Source organism: Macaca thibetana, chromosome 11 (genome assembly GCF_024542745.1).
Source record: "Macaca thibetana thibetana isolate TM-01 chromosome 11, ASM2454274v1, whole genome shotgun sequence".
Classification (NCBI taxonomy): Eukaryota; Metazoa; Chordata; class Mammalia; order Primates; family Cercopithecidae; genus Macaca; species Macaca thibetana.
Window position 1 is genome coordinate 73,748,030 of NC_065588.1, and position 20,474 is coordinate 73,768,503.

General features: G+C 36.7%; 2 protein-coding genes across 3 annotated transcripts in view; one reads left to right on the forward strand and one right to left on the reverse strand.

Moving 5' to 3' along the window:
• Positions 1 to 20,474, reverse strand: part of CSRP2 (cysteine and glycine rich protein 2) — a 1,103,434-nt gene that overhangs the window by 701,948 nt on the left and 381,012 nt on the right. The window lies entirely within an intron of this gene.
• NAV3 (neuron navigator 3) overlaps positions 1 to 20,474 on the forward strand; it is an 890,032-nt gene that overhangs the window by 238,250 nt on the left and 631,308 nt on the right. For both annotated transcript variants that reach the window (XM_050749287.1, XM_050749288.1), the window contains one exon: positions 12,192 to 12,599. In XM_050749287.1, the coding sequence (XP_050605244.1) occupies positions 12,528 to 12,599 (72 nt within the window). In that variant the 5' untranslated portion in view covers positions 12,192 to 12,527. The remainder of the gene's footprint in view (positions 1 to 12,191; positions 12,600 to 20,474) is intronic.

Genomic DNA, 20,474 nt, shown 5'->3' on the forward strand with positions numbered 1-20,474 from the left:
GGCCATCTGTATTAATCCGTTCTCAAACTGTTATAAAGAAATACCTGAGACTGGGTAATTTATGAAGAAAAGAGGTTTAATTGACTCACAGTTCTGTAGGCTTAACAGGAAGCATGGCTTGGGAGGCCTCAGGAACCTTACAATTACGGCAGAAGGGGAAGGGGAAGCAAGTGCATTTTCACATTGTGGAGCAGGAGAGAGAGAGAAGAAGTGCCACATACTGGTAAACTATCAGGTCTTGTGATAACTTATCCACTATCAGAACAGCGAGGGGGAAATGTGCCCCCATGATCCAATCACCTCCAACCAGGCCACTCCTCCGACATGTGGGGATTACGATTCTAGATAAAATGTGGGTGGGGACACACAGCCAAACTATATCACCATCCATGTTTGTTCTTGTGTGAATTGCTTCATCATATATGTATATATACTCGGCTTCTTTTTCTGCTGGGTCACTTGTCTTCTTTGTTTTTAGTTACTTTGTAAGAATTCTATTTTTAGTACGTATACACGTATATATGATGGCAGTGGCAGCCCATCTAGAACGGCCACTGTGAAGACTCGGGCTGTAGCCGGGAAGGCGTGTCTGGGGCTGCGTGCTTGTGCTCCATGTGGGGGTGATGGGGGGCAAGAGGGAGAGATTTGCCCCCTTCTAAGTCGGTGGGTCAGGATCCCTCTGCTCACCAGGCACAGCTGCAACTGCCCTGTTGCAGTTCCAGACCGAGACATCCCTGCACTCTCGGGCCACGAAGCCCCTCTGCCTGCTCCCGTGGCCTGGCCTCTCCTCGCTCCCAGTGCCTGCTCTGATTTTGGAGCACAGTTGAGGCTGAGCCCAGGCACTGTCACAACTTGGCTGGGTGTATGCTTGCTCAGGGTAGTACTGACACATTAGGTCCCTGCCTCCTCAGCCCCCTCCAGACTTTGGGCACTGAGGAGCATGGGAGCGGGGGCACAGGGTGGATTGAGGGTGGTTTGACATGCCCTCTGCTTGAACAGCCTGGGTGGGTGGGTGCTGTGGCTGACATGATTGAGAGCAGCAGGAAGCAGACAGGCTCCTGGGCAGAAAGGGGTGAGTTAAGTCCCATCTTCAAGCCGGGGATGGCCTGAAGCATGGAGCCCAGGCTGTCAGTTGCAGGTGGAATCTGTGCCAGGAGTGAAAACTTATGGTGCTTTTCAGCGCCCACCCATGGCCACCCATAGACCAATCAGCATGCACTTCCTCCCTTCTGAAGCCCACAAAAAGCCCTGGACTCAGCCAGACTCACAGAGACATTGGGACTACCAGCTGTGAGAAGCAGCTACCCACTTCAAGTCTTCTCAACTCACCTGGATGACCTGCCTGTGGAAAGGAGCTACCCACTCCGGGTCTCCTCTCTGCTGAGAACTGGACTCTTGTCCGGATGACCTACCTGCAGAAAGGAGCTAGCCACTTTGGGTATCCTGAGAGCTGTTCTGTGTCTCAGTGAAGCTCCTCTCTGCCTCGTTTCTACTCCAGTTGTCTGCATGCTTCCTTCTTCCTTGAAATGGGACAAGAATTTGGGACCTGCCGGGTGGCAGAACTGAAAGAGCTATAACACATACAGGGTTGAAACATGCACCCCTGCTCATCATGTTGCAGGCGAGGAGAAGGAGAGAAGAGCTGCATCCCTCTGGGGATCCCAGAACTAGGGGCTCCCCAGGCCGGGCTGTGACACCCTCTTTGGGGTTCTGCAGTTCCTGGCAGGTCCAAGCTTCCAGGTACCACTGTGTTCCCTGGTCCCCGCAGTGGAAGCAGCTTTCTGAATGCCCGGTTCACCTGCAGCCTTGCATGAGTCAAGCATCTGTGTGGGTGCCTGGAGCTGCTTGCCCTGCCACAGCCAGCAATCCTGGCTGTGTGCGCTGTGACCAGACCTTGTGCTCATTCACACACTCCTCACTGCTGCACTTCTGGCTCCGCCCTTGGCGGACGTGTCATCTGGCTGGTAGCACTAGCTGATGCCAGCCTGCTGGACTGAGTGAGCGGATAGAGCCCACAGGCCCAGGCAAAACCCAGGGAAAGGCACCACGAACAACAGAAGTTTCCGCCTGGAAAAGCGACACCCTAAGGATCCTGAGACACATATACTATATTTTTCCAGTCTCTGGGTTTTCTATTTTATATGCTGACACTTTGTTGTACACATGGATATAGTCAGTTTTATCAGTCTTTTTCATTAGGGTTTGTATTTTTTTATGTCTCATTTAAGAATTATTTTTTATTAGTTTTATTTTCCCATATGTTTAGCCAATTGTCTCAGAAACATTTTTTAATTGTCAATTTTTTTCCTCATTGGACTGCATATTAATAATCTGTGTAGTATGTTTCTGTTTCTGAGCAATATAGTCTATTCTAATAATTTATTTGCCTTTTCCTTTGGCCAATTTCTCCCCAGTTTTAAATATCACTATTTTTCATAAATCTTGGTATCTTGAAAATCTCGAAAGCATGCATTTTTCAAAATGGTCTTGCCTATTCGTTTTCCTTTGCTCTTACATATAAATTTCATAATCAGCTTTTTAAGTTACATTAAAAAGTTACATATGGAGATTTGGATTGGAATTGAACTTAGGGAATTATAAAAGACAACTGGCACCTTTATTATATTGAATCCTCCTATTCATAAACATGTTATATCTCTCCATTTATATAAATACTCTTCATATCTTTCAATGAAAACAAACAAATATTTCTTGTAAAGGTCATATATTGTTCTAGTCTTAGCTCTAAGGACGTTATAATTTTTGTTTCTCTTACTAGTAGAATTTGTTTTAAAATTGCATTTTATTACTGTTTTTATTGTTGATGATACAAATGTACATTTTGTTGGTGTATCATAAAAGATAACCTTGATTATTCTAAATAATTTGTTTATAAATTTTCCTGTACTGTCTCTGGTCAATAATATATACATTTTTTTCTACCTTTTCTATTCTTATATTTTGTATTGATTTCTCTTTGTCTTGACATGGTGATAAGGACCTATAACATAATGGTTTATGTAAATGGTAGTGTTAAGCATCTTTATTTTTGACTTTTAAAGAATTTATCATTGCATACATGTTTTTCTACTTTTACTATATTTGTTTGTATTTACACACAATATTTAGTAATGATTTTTAAACTTTATATAAATGGTATCATACTCTACATATTCTTTTGACAGTTCATTAGTGAGTACAATATTTTCTGCTGTAGCTATTTGACTTTCTTTTATTCCTGTTTCTATTTTTTTTTTTGCTTTTAAAAATATTTAAATCACAAATAGATGTTGATGTTTAAATAACCTTTTAAAATAATCCCTTTAAAATATTTTTAAATATTTTTTAAAAAATATATTTTGAACAGTCATATTATTCTGTTAGGCTTCTAATATTTTTACTGTGGGTAGAATACTTTGTTATGTGTAACAATGAGTCTTGGATCTGGGGCACGGTGGGATACCAAGTGGAACTTCTGACCCAAGGCCATGGGTCTGCTAGAACAGCTTAACCCTTCCCATTTGGGCTTGGATCCTTTCTTTGCCCTTTAGACATGCTGATTTAGCCACATAAAGATGAAGCAACAACACAATATGAGAATTTAAAGAGTATATAATGACCATATCACCTCTGACTAATAGTTAAAATTCCTAAATAAATTTTCAGTCATTTTTTTAAACAGTTTCTGGATTTGAGATTTGTTACTCTGTTAATAGTCTGGTCACAGGAACTTCTTGTATTCTCTTGACTTGAATAGAAGTCACAAAGCCTGGGAAAAAAATAGGTGAAGTAAAATGAACTTCTTTATTTTCTTCATGTGTAAACATGAAGAGTCCAGAAAGCCTGAATTAGGATACAGAATTCAGGATGATTAAAAATTCCAGTTTAATTAAGCATTATTTTGGTCAATTACATGAATTGGGACATATGAGCACAACCTTCCACTTCGTAAAGGAATAAAAAAGAATGAGCTACTGCTACTTGTAACAACACAGATACAATTTCCAGATTTAATGTTGAGAAAAGAAAAGAGGAGAAACAAATGAGTACATACTGTAGGCACTGTAGTATTCGTTATATTGAAGTTTCAGGAACAGGGAAACTATGCTGATAAAACTCAGAGTAGTGGATACCGTTAGGGCTATTATGTGAAAGGATAAATAAGGGAGTCTTCTGAAATTTGGGAAATGTTCTGTATCTTGATATGCATGGTTAACTCAGTAGATGCATGTGTCATAGACTGTGTACTAAAGATTTTTGTACTTTGTTGTATGCATGTACTATCTCAAAGAGAATATGGCTAAAATAATAAGCTCAGAAGAGGCCTATGGCCTTTCTTTCTTTTTTTTTCTTTTTCTTTTTCTATTTTTTTTTTTAATTGAGATGGAGTCGCACTCTGTTATCCAGGCTGGACTGCAGTGGTACGACGTTGGCTCACTGCAACCTCTGCCTCCTGGGTTCAAGCAATTCTGCTTCAGCCTCCCAAGTAGCTGGGACTACAGGTGTGTACCACCATGCCCAGCTAATTTTTTGTAATTTTAGAAGAGACAGCGTTTCACTGTGTTAGCCAGGATGGTCTTGATCTCCTGACCTAGTGATCTGCCCCCCCTCAGCTTCCCAAAGTGCTGAGATTACAGGCGTGAGCCACCGCACCTGACTTATGGCCTTTCTAAACTATAAATTTATTTCTACTAGAATAAGACAATTTTGGCATAACCTTTTCAGCCTTATAGGCAATGATTGGTGTGTGTGAGTGTGTGTGTGTGTGTGTGTGTGTATGCTTGTAGAACATGTCTGGGTGAGTGGGGTTACAATGCAAAGCTTTCAGAGAGGAAATGAGTTGAGGAAACTTTGTAAACATGAAGTAGGAACTTTCCAAGTGGATCGTGTGGCATACATGGATCTATAAATGTCCAAGGTGTGAGATGACAAGTTATATTGAGGTATTATAACTTGTTTTGTACAGCTACAATAAAATAGGAGCTGGGAAGTTAAAAAAACAGAATGGGTAGAGTGTTGAATATCATGCTGAGAAATTTTGATTTTTGTTTTCTTTTGGGCTCCAGGTATTAGAGAACCATTGATGAATTTTAATTAAGTGGTATGATTAAGTTTGCTAAGTGGATGGGATTAAGAGCTAATTTTGAAAATAGTACCTAAGGCAATTTGAATCTTTTCAAGAGGCCTGTCTTTGGTACTTTTCTCAACCCATGTAACTTCTATGCATGATCTCCTTTTGAGATTGATGACTCACAAATCTAAATCTCTATTCCAAACTTCTTTCTTGTTTCTTTAAACTTCTTCATAGAATTAATTGCTTCTCTATCTATGGATGTAAATTTGGATCATATAATTGTGCTTCATTCACTTTTACATACTGTAAGATTTATGATTGGCTGGGTGTGGTGGCTCACACCTGTAATCCCAGCACTTTGGGAGGCTGAGGTGGGCAGATCACAAGGTCAGGAGATCGAGACCATCTGGCTAACATGATGAAACCCCGTCTCTACTAAAAATACAAAAAATTAGCCTGGCATGGTGGTGGGTGCCTGTAGTCCCAGCTACTCGGGAGGCTGAGGCAGGAGAATGGCGTGAACCCGGGAGGTGGAGCTTGCAGTGAGCCGAAATTGCACTACTGCACTCCAGGCTGGGAGACAGAGCAAGACTCCATCTAAAAAAAAAAAAAAAAAAAAAAAAAAGAGTTATGATCACTGTCTCACTGTTGGTCACACAACAGGTTTCAATTCAGAATTTGAATATTTTTTTCAATATATCTGTAAACACATCTTTATCCAAAAGCTTCTTCCTCTTTACCCAAACCAAGACCAGAGACTACTGCCCTTTGCTACCATACCTCTGCTATTTGGAAAGTTCTTTCTCCTTTCACCTCCTCCACACTTACTAGGGTGTTTGCAGGGTAGGTGAGGAAAAGAGGAGAGGTAAGAAAATCTTAATATTGTAAGATGGCTCATTGACTGTATGCCAGGGGGATGTTTAAAACTGACTTTCCTGGTTATTTGTCTAAGAATTTTGAAAACCGTACTGCTAGACCTCCCTCACCTCATCTCCCTTGAACTGGATAGTAGCCTCTCTTTGAGCCAGATATTCCGGATGTCTCCTCAGCTCCTCCTTCCAGCTATAGTTCCCACAGCTTCCTCCTTCAGGAGTTCCCTTACCCTGGCTAATTACCCTTTTGAGCAGGATCGGTTTTACTAAATGAATTCAGGGAAACATTTTTACACACATTCTTTATCAGGTCCCTAAGATGTGTACATTTTGATTCACAATCAGAGAAGACTGCAAATTACTTCTCAGATGTGTCATTGCCCTGCGGTCACAGGCCGCTTCACCTTGCCCAGGTACTAGGTTTCTGTGTCCCCTCAACTGCTGAAAATATCCATCAATCTCTCTGAGTGGTCCCTGTAAAATCCCTGTCACAGACTGAGGTAGGAGTAGCACATACTCCAATCACTCTCTAAAGTAATCTTCACAAATCCTTTCAAAATCTCACTGAAAACATTTATCCTTTATCTGATGAGAGACTCCTGGGTGAATCTGAGCAGTATGGAAACATTCTTTTAAGCTATAAAAACATGAAACTATTTATACTTATACATAAAGGCATTGGATTTCACTACCAAACCCAACCACTGTATTATATTGAATAAAAGTGGTAGAGAATTTATATTACATATTGACAATTACCTTCGTATGAGGGAACAACTTTTCAATATCTTTATGTACATTCCAGCAGCTTTGTAATTTTATCGTAAATCATTTTTATTGTGCAAAAGTAAGGATAAGTCTTCTTAAATTATTAATTTAAAATGAACTGAAATCATAAATTAATTTTTATGTGCATAATTGTCCATAATTCTGTCCACATGAAATTGCCTTTTAGCATTGGTGTAAACTCATTGGTATTCTAAGGTTTTGATATTTGACAAGAATATGCTGGTGCTCCTTTGTTTTCATTACATCTGACTCTCTGATGGACTATAAACTGTATAAAGACAAGTAGGAGCATTTAAAATCTGATGATTTGGGGCCTGCACTATGCTGTGCACACATTAGGCACACAGTGCTTTGTGTCTTCCATATGTTTTTTCCTACTACGAGGAAGGTATTAGGTAATGTAGATAAATTTGAATAATTTAGAACTTCAGCAATGCTTTTGGAAAAATTATTTCATGCTAATATAAAATAATGTGTATGGAAAATATGGTTGACAGACTGTAATGCCTTACTACTCTAAAGAGAGGGGGAGATATTTTGAAAGTTAGGAGATAAATACATTTTCTGACATTTGATAAACCATGCTATTGATGAGCTTGACATTGTGCTTAGGCAAAATTCTATGCCATAGTGAAGCAGCTGGTCTATAACGTTAAAAAATAACAATGACACCTAATAATAACAAGTTTAATCAGTCTAACATTTTTTTTTATTGTTGCTTATTGGAGAGACCATTTATGGGAACACTAAACACATAGATGTATCTGAGGTTTTTCTTAGCTTTTTTTCTGATCGTGAAGCATAATTTACAAAGAGAAAACTATACAAAATTTTAATTTACAGCTCAGTGAATTATTACAAAGCTTATATTAATGTACTGCCCACCCAAGTCAAAAAAATGAATATGGATAACACTGTAATCAAATTGCTATTAAAACATCATTCCCTCTCACTCACCGAAGGTAACCAGTATCCTGACTTCTAACACCATGGTTTAGTTTTACCAGTTTTTGCAACTTCGTATAAATGGAATCGTGTAGTATATGTATTTCTTTTGCTTTGGTTTTGGCTTCCTTAATATTTTCAAGATTCATACATATTGATAAGAGTGTCCATAGTTTGTTAATATTAATTAATGTATAATTGTCTGCTGCATAAGCATACCATACGTTATTTATCTATTCTAATGTTGAACTTTGTTTCCAGATTGTTTTGAGTTTTTTTTATGGTTATGTTGAAGGTACTTTCCTGTTGTGACTCTTAATGAACATATGCATGTATTTCTGAAGAGTACATACCTAGGAATATTATTGCTGGGTTATTAAGTATGTGTATCTTTAAACTTAGTAGATAATACTAAACATTTTCCCAAAATAATTATACTAATTTACATTTTGACCAGCAGTGTTCCATTTGTTTTATGTCTTTGCTAACAGTTGATAGTGTCATTCCTTTTATTAACTTAGGTAGACGAGAAGTTATATCTCATGTAGTTTTGCTTAGCATTGTGCTGATTACTAGTAAGAGTATTCATTTTTACATGTATCTATGGGCCATTTGTCCATCCTTTTTAACTTTTCATGTTTAAATTATTTAAATCATTTTAGAGTCACAGGAAGTGTCAAGATAAGCAAAAAAAGGACAGGGAAGTATTGTGTACCCATTAATTAGTTTACTATGGTGTTAACATCTTGCATAACTATAGTATAAGATAAAAACTAGGAAGTTGGCATTGGTACAGTCCACAGAGTAAGCAGATTCATATTTCACCAGTTTTATAGACACTGAATTGTTTATGTGTATTGTCTATGCAACTTAATCACATACGTAGATTCATGTAACCACCCTTACAATCAAGATACAATGCTGTTAACACCGTACCACAGGGCTCCTATTTCCTGCCTCTTTTGGACTCATCTCAACCTCATCCCTAAGCCACGGCAATGACTAATCTGTTCTTCATCTATATTACTATTTTTTAGAAGCATCTATTCAGATATTTTTGTCTATTGTATTTTTATTACTGACTTTTTAGATATTTTTACATGTAATTATGTATATAACAAGTAACTTTTCCTAGTCCATGAGTTGAATTTATATTTTCTTATTGGCGTATTATGATTAATGCAAGTTTTTGATATTATAGTTATTTTTCTTCATGTTCAGTGCTTTTGAGCTCTTGAGAAATTTTCCCCTACCCTCAGATAATGAAGGCATTTTCCCAGAAGCTTTATTTTTTGTCAGATTTATATCAGCAGTCCACCTGAAATTGTTAGTGTGAAGTAGAAGTCAGGTTTAACTTTTTTCTATCCAACTGACCTGGCATTCTTTTTTGAAAAGACTTTTTCTCCATGGTTTTGCAATTCAACCTTTTATCAAATAAAGTGGCCATATCTGTTAAAGTCTGGTTCGGGGATTTCTATGTTCCATTGGTTGAGTTTTCTACCCTTGTTATTATCATTTTTTTACTGTTGATTTAAAATATGCCTTAACATCCAGTAGAGCAAATAGTTTTAACTTGTTCTTCTTCATCAGTGTCTTGGATTTTCTTGATTGTTTGCATTTCCATATACCTTTTAGAAGCATCTTCTAAAGTTATAAAGAGAAAAGTGGGGATTTTGATAGGTATTGCATTTAATGTAATAAATATTTTAGGTATGAGTTATTTCTACATTATTGAGTCTTATAATTTCTGAATATGGCACAGCCCTCTATTTAAATCTCTATTTTCTTTTGATGTTGTTTTATTGCTTTATCATAAAGTTTTTACACTCTCTTGTGAGATTTGTTCCAGGGCATTTGATATTTTTAATGCTATTATAAATAGTATATTTTCAAAGTTTCATTTTCTAAATATTTGTTGATATTATAAAGAAATATAAAGGATTTTTATATATTGACTTTGTATCCAGAAACTTACCAAACTCACTTATTGATCCTAGTAATTTATCTCTTGATTCTTTAATATTTTCTGTATATATTACCATAACATTTTCAAATAACAGTTTTATTTCTTTCTTTCCAGTGTTTATACTGCTTGTTTGCTCTCCCCATCTCCCTCCCCTTCCTCCCTCATCTCATATTTTCTTGTCTTACTGCATGGTTAGACTTTAAGTACAGTCATATTAGTAGCCACTTGTGTGTTGTTCTTGATCATATGAAAAGTTTTTAACTTTTCACCAATATGTTTAATGTTTGCAGTAGTTTTTTTTTTTTTTGGTGAATACACTTTATCAGATAAAGGAAGATTATGAAAGTCCCCTTCTATTCCTCATTTGCCAAGATAAATTTTAGGTCATGAATCAATGTTTAATTTATCAAAGTATATGTCTACACCCATAGAGATGAGCATATAATTTTTCTTGTTTTGTAAATATGGTGAGTTACACTGATTTATTTTTAAATCTTAAACTAACCTTTATTCCTGGGATAGTATCAATTTGGAATTGATTCATGATTCATTTTATACATTCCTGGATTCAGTTTGCTAATGTTTGTTTAGGATTTTTGCATCTATGAACATCAGTGAGATTAGCTTATAATTTCCTGGATTTTAGCAGGTATCTTTTGTTTTACCATGCCTTTCTTCTTCTCTTGTTCAAAGTGTGTCTCTCATGAGTTTGCTGTATTAGGTAATGTTCCTGCACCCTTAATCCACACACTCACACTCATGTTCAGTCAATTACCAATTCTGTCAACTCTGCCTCTTACGTGACGTATCACTCAGTTTGGTCATTCTTTCCGCCTGGTCAGCTCCTACACTAGTTTGGGATGCTATTGTATATTTCTCGGATTGCTCTAACAATGCCTGTAAGATTTTTCTGGTACAAGTTTGGCTCCCTCCTATTTTCTGTATGGCAGTTCAGGTGAACTGTTAAAATCACAAACCCTATTATAGTGCATGCCTTCTTAAAATTTAGCAGTGGCTCCTCACTGGATTTCTTTCAGCTCCTCAAATTGATCATATTTTCTTATGCCAAAGTCCTTGTCTACGTTGTTTACTATGCTGGAAACTTTCACAGTAGTGCACAAACTAAAATATCTGCATGGCAGAGCAGAGGTGCTGAAGATAGAACAGGGATTGGGAAAATGATGCCAGATAAGAAAAAAAAAATGTATAGAGAAGTGCAAAGGGCAATTTAGAAGCTGATTTTTCATACGTATTAACATTTAATTTACTGTTGACTTAAAGTATGTTTATCAGTTGTTTTATGCTTGTCATGGCTTGTGTTGAGGGATCTGGAGGTGAATTCTTAAAGGGAGCAAGTTGTGCTTGACCCCTGTGCTCAGTGCTGGACAGCACTGTTTATGGGCCTTGTGCAAAGTGCAACCTGTTCTGAAGGAAGTAACCATGGTGCTAAGGAATTTTTGCAGGTGCTAGGTATGGTTAACCTGGCTAAGGTGATACTTGAAGAACTGTCATATAAAACAAATTAAACATATTTTGTGCACATTGATGACTATGAAGATTATGAATAATTACAAATGGACAGAAACCTCCTGAGATGATAGGTTTCTTCAGGAAGTAATTGGTCAATTACAAAGGGAATTTATATATTGAGACAGTGGTGCCAAAACACAGTATGTGGGGCTTCCAGTAGTTTTGGAAGCCTCCTATGTGAGTCTAATATGCAGACAAGTTGAGGAAGCCCTGCATTAAGGAGAGGTTTCAAGAGTGGTTTTTCTATATCACAAGTATCTAAAAGAGATGAAAAGAATACAGGTGTCCAAGCACTTCTCTGTAGCTTCTAAATTAGCAGAGTTAAGAGTGTACCTCAGAAATCTGTATGTTTATGATTATTCTCAGGTGATTCTATTGTCTAGCTGGCCTTGGAAACCACTGGATTATATGATCCCTTTAAGAAGAAGTACTGTGCATAGTGTATCTATAACCCAGTAAGGCACTTGACAAATTTGTTTATGTTATCCCTGTGGGACAAAATGTGTCATATGAGTCAAGAAGAGTACACATAGGAGAAATAATGGTTTTTTGATGTCAGAGTAATCTGAATTCTAATTATAGTTCTGTTACTTACTAGACTTATAAAAATTTACCCTCTTAATCTTAATTATGTCATCTTAAAATGGAATGATAATAACCGTGTTACAGATCCTTTTCAAAGTCTAAATAAAATTGTCTATGAAAGTTATCAAACTACAACATAATATCTGGCCATATTGGTCTGTCTTCTAAAATTCTGTGGTTCTATACATGCAGAAATTCGAGTGGAACAGTAAATCATATATACATGTTTGATGAGTAGTTGTGTCTTCTTTGTTACTTTTTAGCTTGGTATTTTAAAGGTCATAAGGGTGAAGAATAATGCCATTATTTTTAAGTCAAATATTGCTTATGCCTAAAATATTTTGAAATTTTGAAATAATCATTTATTTTACTAATTGTAACAAAAATGGTGAAAGAGAATTAACTGCGCATTTATTTCTTTAAATCATAGGTTTACAGGAAATCTGTCATTTTTTATTAAAATGGAAAACCGTGAAGAAAGAAAAAGATAGCAGTTGAAGTTAAAATTCTCGGATGACTATTTTGCTTTTGAGGAGTCAGCATTTAAAAACGATATGCTGATTTGGAAGGTTCTGGGAGTAAACTGCAAACCTTATTTTTTCCATTCAATCAATGGATTTTTTAATCATTCCTTGGAGTCGATGAAGTTCGGAAACGGTGTGTGATGGGGAACGTGGCGGGCCAGTGTGTTCCTAGAATTTGCATCTTGGATTAGTTTGCTGCTTTTTTGAACAGATTCCATTTTGAAGGGCAAGAACCTAATGTGATGGATTTATCTTCAGAAATGAACAGACATGGGAAGAATCCAGTGAGTCACAAGCTAGAAGATCAGAAGAAGGTAAAAAATATTTCTCTTTGCTTAGTCCTTTTTGTTTATGCTTAAAGAGAACTTTTGAAATTGCAAATGAATGCACCTTATGAAATAAAATAACATACTATTTCACGGAAATCAACCCTGCTGTATAGCAATGTGTTTCTGTGGGTCTGGATTTCATTACCCGTTGGTGATTTTGTTTCTAAAGTCCTCTGAATTTATCCATCCAGTGGGCTGGCAAGGATTCTACTGTGTTCTCTCACCCTTGACTTCATACTAGGGACCTATTGAACTGACCTTGTAGGAACAGTTCTCTGAGACCCAGGGTGAGGCATGAGTCTCAGGCACCTCTGGAGTAATGGAGCAGGCTAGAGCTCTCCTTAAAGAGAACACCTGCCCTACTGCCATTGGAAAGCATAAGTAGCATTTTAAATTCTCCAATTTCATATCCTTGGGACACATCAACTTAGGCCTTCTGAATTATACAGCTGGCCTGGAAAGAAAATTGTGAGGCAACTGCAAGCTTTGTTTTGATTCTACGTGATGTCAAAAGAACTGATAGAAAAAAGAACTGTGCTAACTTTATTTTAAAAGAAAGGGTTTAGCGAGCTTTTTAGTAAGAAGTGGGGATTGAATACTAAGGGATGCACTTCGACTTTATTTTTCTAGCTTTTTAGAAACTCTTACCTGCTGAATTGCTCCATTGGAGTGAGAAGCACCTAAAGAATGCTTATCAGAAGGGTCAGAGATGGCAGAGAGCCCCACTCATACTGAAATGTATCATCTTTTGCAGTGCTCTTATGGACTCTGTTAGTACAGGATAGGTGTGTGGGGACCCAGTAGCAATGGCGCTCGCAAGAAATGAGATAAAAGGAAGGAAATTTTTAGTAAGATGTGGATCTAAGGGCCATAACTAAGCTTTGTTTTTACATCTGTCTTAGAAATTTTGTATACTGTTCACTTCTCACATCCTGAAAAACAACTAGCTAGGTCTTTCACAGTGGTGGAGGTAAGTTTAGAAGAGGCTGTGCTGAGTCAATGGCTTATTAATTTTGTTTCGCCAATATGATTAATGCAACTAGCATGGGGCTACAGTAATCCTTTTGTCATTAATAGAGGCAGAAATGCATAGATTGTTTATTCCCAGTTTGGTTCATTTTTTGTGCAGTATATCTCAGAAAATACTAAATACTATAAAATTCAAGGTGCCTGAAATCAATTTTCGCTTTAATGTGGATATAAATTTCTACACAAATACTTGTGTTACGAATAAGTTTGTTGGTGTTACCAAATGTTCAGCCTGCCTTTTTTCCTGCTGGCACTGGGGTGTTTACCCAGAGGAGATGGCACAGTAAATTTCAATCTAAAGCATTCTCTGCAATTTAACTACTAAGAAGCCATTTAATCATCTTTTTCTATCTACATGTTTTTAATGTCCTTAACTCTGATGGCAATTTGGGTACTATATTGGGTGGGTAAAGAGGGAGGGAGGTAATAGGTGAGTGATTAATTACAGGGTTATAATTTCTGATGGAGATGCTGCTTTCATGACAAAAAAGATGAGTACCTCTACCAGTGCTATCTTTTCATTCCCTGTCTAAGACAGATTTTCTGCAAACACAAAAGGGATTAAAGCTGAAGAATGGAATGAATTCTTAAAGGCATTCTCTGAGTTCTTTGGGTGGAACTTTAAACAGTGTTTTGTAATGACACTTGGTTTACTAGGCCAACTCACACAAAACTGCTCAGCTCATACACAATGTACTAATGGTAATAGAATTTAGACAAATCTTGGAGAACCATAATTCTGTAAGAAATGTAAAAATACTATCTTGGTGATGTGGCACAGGAAGACCCCCATTTCACTATAGCCTCGCCTTCTCCTCGGTAAGGGAATGGAAGAGGAATGAACGTTTTCAATCAGCAGTATCAAGAGTGGTAAATGGAGTTCTAATGACCTCTTGGCTCCCTCATTGGTGTGGGCACCTAAAAAGTAGCCTTGATGTGTGAGATCTGCAAATAAACCAGAAACTTGATATGTATAGATAAAGATTTAAGATTCAAAATTTTTGAATCTGAAATGTCAGCAGGAACACCTAGTCTCAATGACACAATGAGTCACAATGAGTTTAAATTAAAGAAAAATTGAAATGTAACATCATAAATCTTTGTAGATGAAGCTCTGGCCATGTCCCTGCCACCATGTAATCGCTAGTAGAGATTAGAAGGTCATTTATTTAATTACTTCAAGTGTTTATAGTCCTTCCTGATGAATTAATTTAGCAGGCATAGTGATCCACATTGGTGAAACAGAACGCATTTAGCCTGACTCCTGCTTCATTGAGTGGTGAAGCATCTTTTTAATATTACTGAAAAAGTGTCAACTTTTCATGGTGTTTGGCATATTGTACATTCAAAGCAAAGTACATTGAAATGGACTGAATAAGCACCTATTCTAAGCACTACACAACTGATCTCTTATTCAGCCTACAATAAATCACTAGCTTTTGTTAATTTAAGATGTGTAGATTTGTACTTATTATGTTCTACTTCTAAGTAGAAACTCTTAGGATACTGCTTGTATGAGTTTGTGAGTATGTGTTCTACTGAATGAGTAGGTGAATGTCAGGGACGAGGTTGGTCATTTATAGGGTGCTCATCATATGTCAGGAACATGCATGGCCCCTTTTGGTTTATTAAGATAGTATCTTCCTACAACGATAAAAGCTGCTTTTATCTCCTTAAGAGTTTGGGTCTTGTAAAAATAATTATCTATTCCTTAAATGTATATAAATAAAATATGTATTTAATATATATATACTATTATTCAAAATCAAAGCATTCAAAAGTGTTTGACTTTATTGGTTTCTTTTAAATAATGCCTTATCACCTTACTAAATCTGAACAGAGGAGCACATACTTGAAAGTTACAAGGTATCATATCCACAAATTGTATCTGAAGTGCTCTTCATTACAGATCAACTATAGATGTGGATCATATAGGACTTATAGAAGTTGAAGAAGATACTTTTAAGGATCTCAAATCAGCTTGGATTAGTGTAGGACTAGGTGAAATTTAATGGCTTTTTTCTTATTCTTTGATTTTTTTTTCATTAGAACTTTCAGTTAGTATTGGGCCATAACCTGGCTCTTGGCATTCAGGTTCTGGAATGTCCCAGATAGGAAAATTATCATGGCATCTCAAACTACCTGAATGCCAATAATGAAGTGTTTTATTTTTGATAATATGACTTTTTGACTTTTGTTTGCACAATCAAAGCCAATGAGGTTTGTATATTGCTGTCCACTAATTTTATTGCTTTGTCGGATTATTTCTGCAAAACAAACCCAGAACAGTGAAAGCTCGATAGGTACAAATGATACTGCTATGTAATGAATCATGACCTTGAAATGAAAAGCAGAGCGTAGTAGATTTTACTGTCAGTCTAATTGCAGCATTTTGCAATTCAGACCACCCTGAAACACTGTTTTATTGCTCCATGAATATTTTGTGTATTAAACCAAAGCATTTGTCATAGTCAATATTTTACGATGTAGTGATAAAAAGGTAGCAGGATACACACTTCAGAATAATGGCAAAAAAAGTGTAATAAGTATTTGGTGATCTGTTGGATGTATTTTGTTGCTCTATTCTCTAAACTAGAAAGAGATGAGCAATATTATTGTGTATATGTAGAGGTGTTTTGCTTTTATGGAAATGTTTTAAGATTAGTACAATCTCAGTTTTTCACTTCCCCAAATCACATATTTTACATATTCAGTTTGCCAGAGTTATTTTCACATTGCCATGAAAAAGTTCATGATAAATTCCAACACATCACATCTGTCCTATGAGACTTCAGATTACTTCAGAAGTGACATATTCTGGGTATAGTGTTTGAGATGTGAAGAATTATGTAAAATGAGAGAAATTATTATATTAATTGATAGAAAGGAATAATACTGATACTGAAAAAGACTATTATTTTAAGGGCTGCTCCTGTGATTTTTTTTTTGACTTAAAATCAGGTTTAAGCGGAGGGTTAGAGAAAGCATCGTCTTCAAGTAGCAATGAGTGCTTCATCAATGTCAATTCACATAGACCTGTTTTGTTCTTTCTCTTTCAACTGACATCAAACAGAAGTGTGGTCCGGGCATGGATGTCTGCATGTGACTATGTTAGGTTACTTTAATAATTTTCCTGGAAACATCACCCACTTATGATTGCCAGAGCTCTACAGAGTAGAAGTACTTTATCAATTTAAAGCTAGCCTGGTTCTTGTTGCTATTTATTTCGTTTAGTGTGCTGATTCTTTTCACTTTATTTTTGCATTTTCTTGCAGTGATGATAAAATAACATTATATAAAAGTCAAAAAGTGTTCTTCAGATTATTCTTGCAGATGTAGATGACTTAAGATTGTTTATGTTGGAAACTAAACAAAACTCTGTTTTCTTTTTTTTTTATTATAGTTTATATTCTGGGGTACATGTGCACAACGTGCAGGTTTGCTACATATGTATACATGTGCCATGTCGGTGTGCTGCACCCATTAACTCATCATTTACATTAGGTATATGTCCTAATGCTATCCCTCCCCCATCCCCCACCCTACAACAGGCCCCGGTGTGTGATGTTCCCCTTCCTGTGTCCAAGTGTTCTCACTGTTCAATTCCCACCTATGAGTGAGAACATGCGGTGTTTGGTTTTCTGTCCTTGCGATAGTTTGCTGAGAATGATGGTTTCCAGCTGCATCCATGTCCCTACAAAGGACATGGACTCATCCTTTTTTATGACTGCATATTATTCCATGGTGTATATGTGCCACATTTTCTTAATCCAGTCTGTCATTGATGGACATCTGGGTTGGTTCCCAGTCTTTGCTATTGTGAATAGTGCCACAATAAACATACATGTGCATGTGTCTTTATAGCAGCATGATTTATAATCCTTTGGGTATATAGCCAGCAATGGGATGGTTGGGTCAAATGGTATTTCTAGTTCTAGGTCCTTGAGGAATCGCCACACTGCCTTCCACAAAGGTTGAACTAGTTTACAGTTCCACCAACAGTGTAAAAGGATTCCTGTTTCTCCACATCCTCTCCAGCATGTGTTGTTTCCTGACTTTTTAATGATCGCCATTCTAACAGGTGTGAGATGGTGTCTCATTGTGGTTTTGATTTGCATTTCTCTGATGGCTAGTGATGAGCATTTTTTCATGTGTCTGTTGGCTGCATAAATGTCTTCTTTTGAGAAGTGTCTGTTCATATCCTTCACCCACTTTTTGATGGGGTTGTTTTGTTCTTGTAAATTTGTTTGAGTTCTTTGTAGGTTCTGGATATTAGCCCTTTGTCAGATGGGTAGATTGCAAAAATTTTCTCTCATTATGTAGGTTGCCTGTTCACTCTGATGGTAGTTTCTTTTGCTGTGCAGAAGCTCTTTAGTTTAATTAGATCCCATTTGTTAATTTTGGCTTTTGTTGCCGTTGCTTTTGGTGTTTTAGACATGAAGTCCTTGCCCATGCCTATGTCCTGAAAGGTTTTCTTCTAGGGTTTTTATGGTTTTAGGTCTAACATTTAAGTCTCTAAACCATCTTGAATTAATTTTCGTATAAGGAGTAAGGAAAGGATCCAGTTTCAGCTTTCTACTTATGACTAGCCAGTTTTCCCAGCACCATTTATTAAATAGGGAATCCTTTCCCCATTTCTTGTTTTTGTCAGCTTTTTGTCAAAGATCAGATGGTTGTAGATGTGTGGTATTATTTCTGAGGGCTCTGTTGTGTTCCATTGGTCTATATCTCTGTTTTGGTACCAGTACCATGCTGTTTTGGTTACTGTAGCCTTGTAGTGTAGTTTGAAGTCAGGTAGCATGACGCCTCCAGCTTTTCTTTTTTGGCTTAGGATTGTCTTGGCAATGCGGGCTCTTTTTTGGTTGCATATGAACTTTAAAGCAGTTTTTTCCAATTCTGTGAAGAAAGTCATTGGTACTTAATAGGAATGGCATTGAATCTATAAATTACCTTGGGCAGTATGGCCATTTTCACGACATTGATCTTCCTGTCCATGAGCATGGAATGTTCTTCCATTTGTTTGTGTTCTCTTTTATTTCATTGAGCAGTGGTTTGTGGTTCTCCTTGAAAAGGTCCTTCACATCCCTTGCATGTTGGATTCCTAGGTATTTTATTCTCTTTGAAGCTATTGTGAATGGGAGTTCACTCATGATTTGGCTCTCTGTTTGTCTGTTATTGGTGTATAAGAATGCTTGTGATTTTTTCACATTGATTTTGTATCCTGAGACTTTGCTGAAGTTGCTTATCAGCTTAAGGAGATTTTGGGCTGAGATGATGGGGTTTTCTAAATACAAAATCATGTCATCTGCAAACAGGGACAATTTGACTTCCTCTTTTCCTAATTGAATACCCTTTATTTCTTTCTCCTGCCTGATTGTCCTGGCCAGAACTTCCAACACTCTGTTGAATAGGAGTGGTGAGAGAGGGTATCCCTGTCTTGTGCCAGTTTTCAGGGAGAATGCTTCCAGTTTTTGCCCATTCAGTGTGATATTGGCTGTGGGTCTGTCATACATAGCTCTTATTATTTTGAGATATGTTCCATCAATACTGAATTTATTGAGAGTTTTTTAGCATGAAGGGCTGTTGAATTTTTTCAAAGGCCTTTCTTTAAAGAAAATATGATCGTAAGTCCATAAAAAAAGAAAGTTTAGTGAGGATAGATCTAGCCCTAATATTTGTTGATTTTCTTTAAAAAATGGCCTCATTAAATGAGGCCATTTAATTATTTTTGTAAATCTACCTCACTTCCTTATTTAGTGTATATTACAATAAGTTATAGGGACCATGAAGGATGATGAGGTTTCTAAAACCACATCATATCATTTATTATCAGCCAGTCCTGAAGCACAGCTCTAGTGAGAATGAATTGTAGTGTCAGTTTCAACAAAAGTGGTTACTCATTCGATTGTTGATTATCTAAACTTTTCATTTTGGAAACATAGTCATTTTATAATGTTATTATATAAATCTGGAATTAATGTGCAGACATAAATATGAACATCAAATTCCCAAAGAAACTCGTGCTGTAATCGTAGCATACTCAGATGCAGATTAAGACTATTCCTAATTTCTACCTCTGCTTCATTCTTCTATAAGATGATTCCACAAAAGCTGTCTCCCGGATACTTCACCTGGCATCCTCTACGGATGAATTAGATAAAGCGACTCTTTTTCCACTCAGAAGTGATTCTAGAAACTTCTTTCTCAGATTTGAACTTGGATAGAACCTCTTTTCATTTTTTTCTCCACCATGTCATACAAATCTAGAAATTCATGTGGTGGCCTTTTGGACCTGGCAGCACACATTTTTGAGGTATATGGACTTGGTATAACAGAAAAAAAACTGGAAATGGATAGAAGTGAATGGGACATATGCATACTTTATGGTTTCACCATTTTGTTCTAGACTAGACTATGTGCTTTCTTCTGATTGGTTGATTTAAGATGTCAATAGATCTAGTGAGCCTATATCTTCATAAAAATGAATAGATAAAATATACAGTCCCAAGATACATAACACTCAATATATTTTGAACATTTTGAAGGCAGAATTGTATGAAAATCTCTGAGTATTAGTTGCCATTAATTATGACTGTAATTATAATTATACTAATTATTATGAACATTTAAAGTTTTCTCAGTTTTAATTCTGATTTCTCTTAAGTCCATTCCTCTGTCTCGATACTAACATGTGAGTTCTGGCTTTTATCATTTCATAAAGGAATGAATATACTAAGACTAACATTTTTCTTCTAAAATATTTCCCATTTGTTTCTCTGGATAGCAGACTGCCTGCTGGTGAGCCGGGCCATCTGATTTAATAGCAATAAG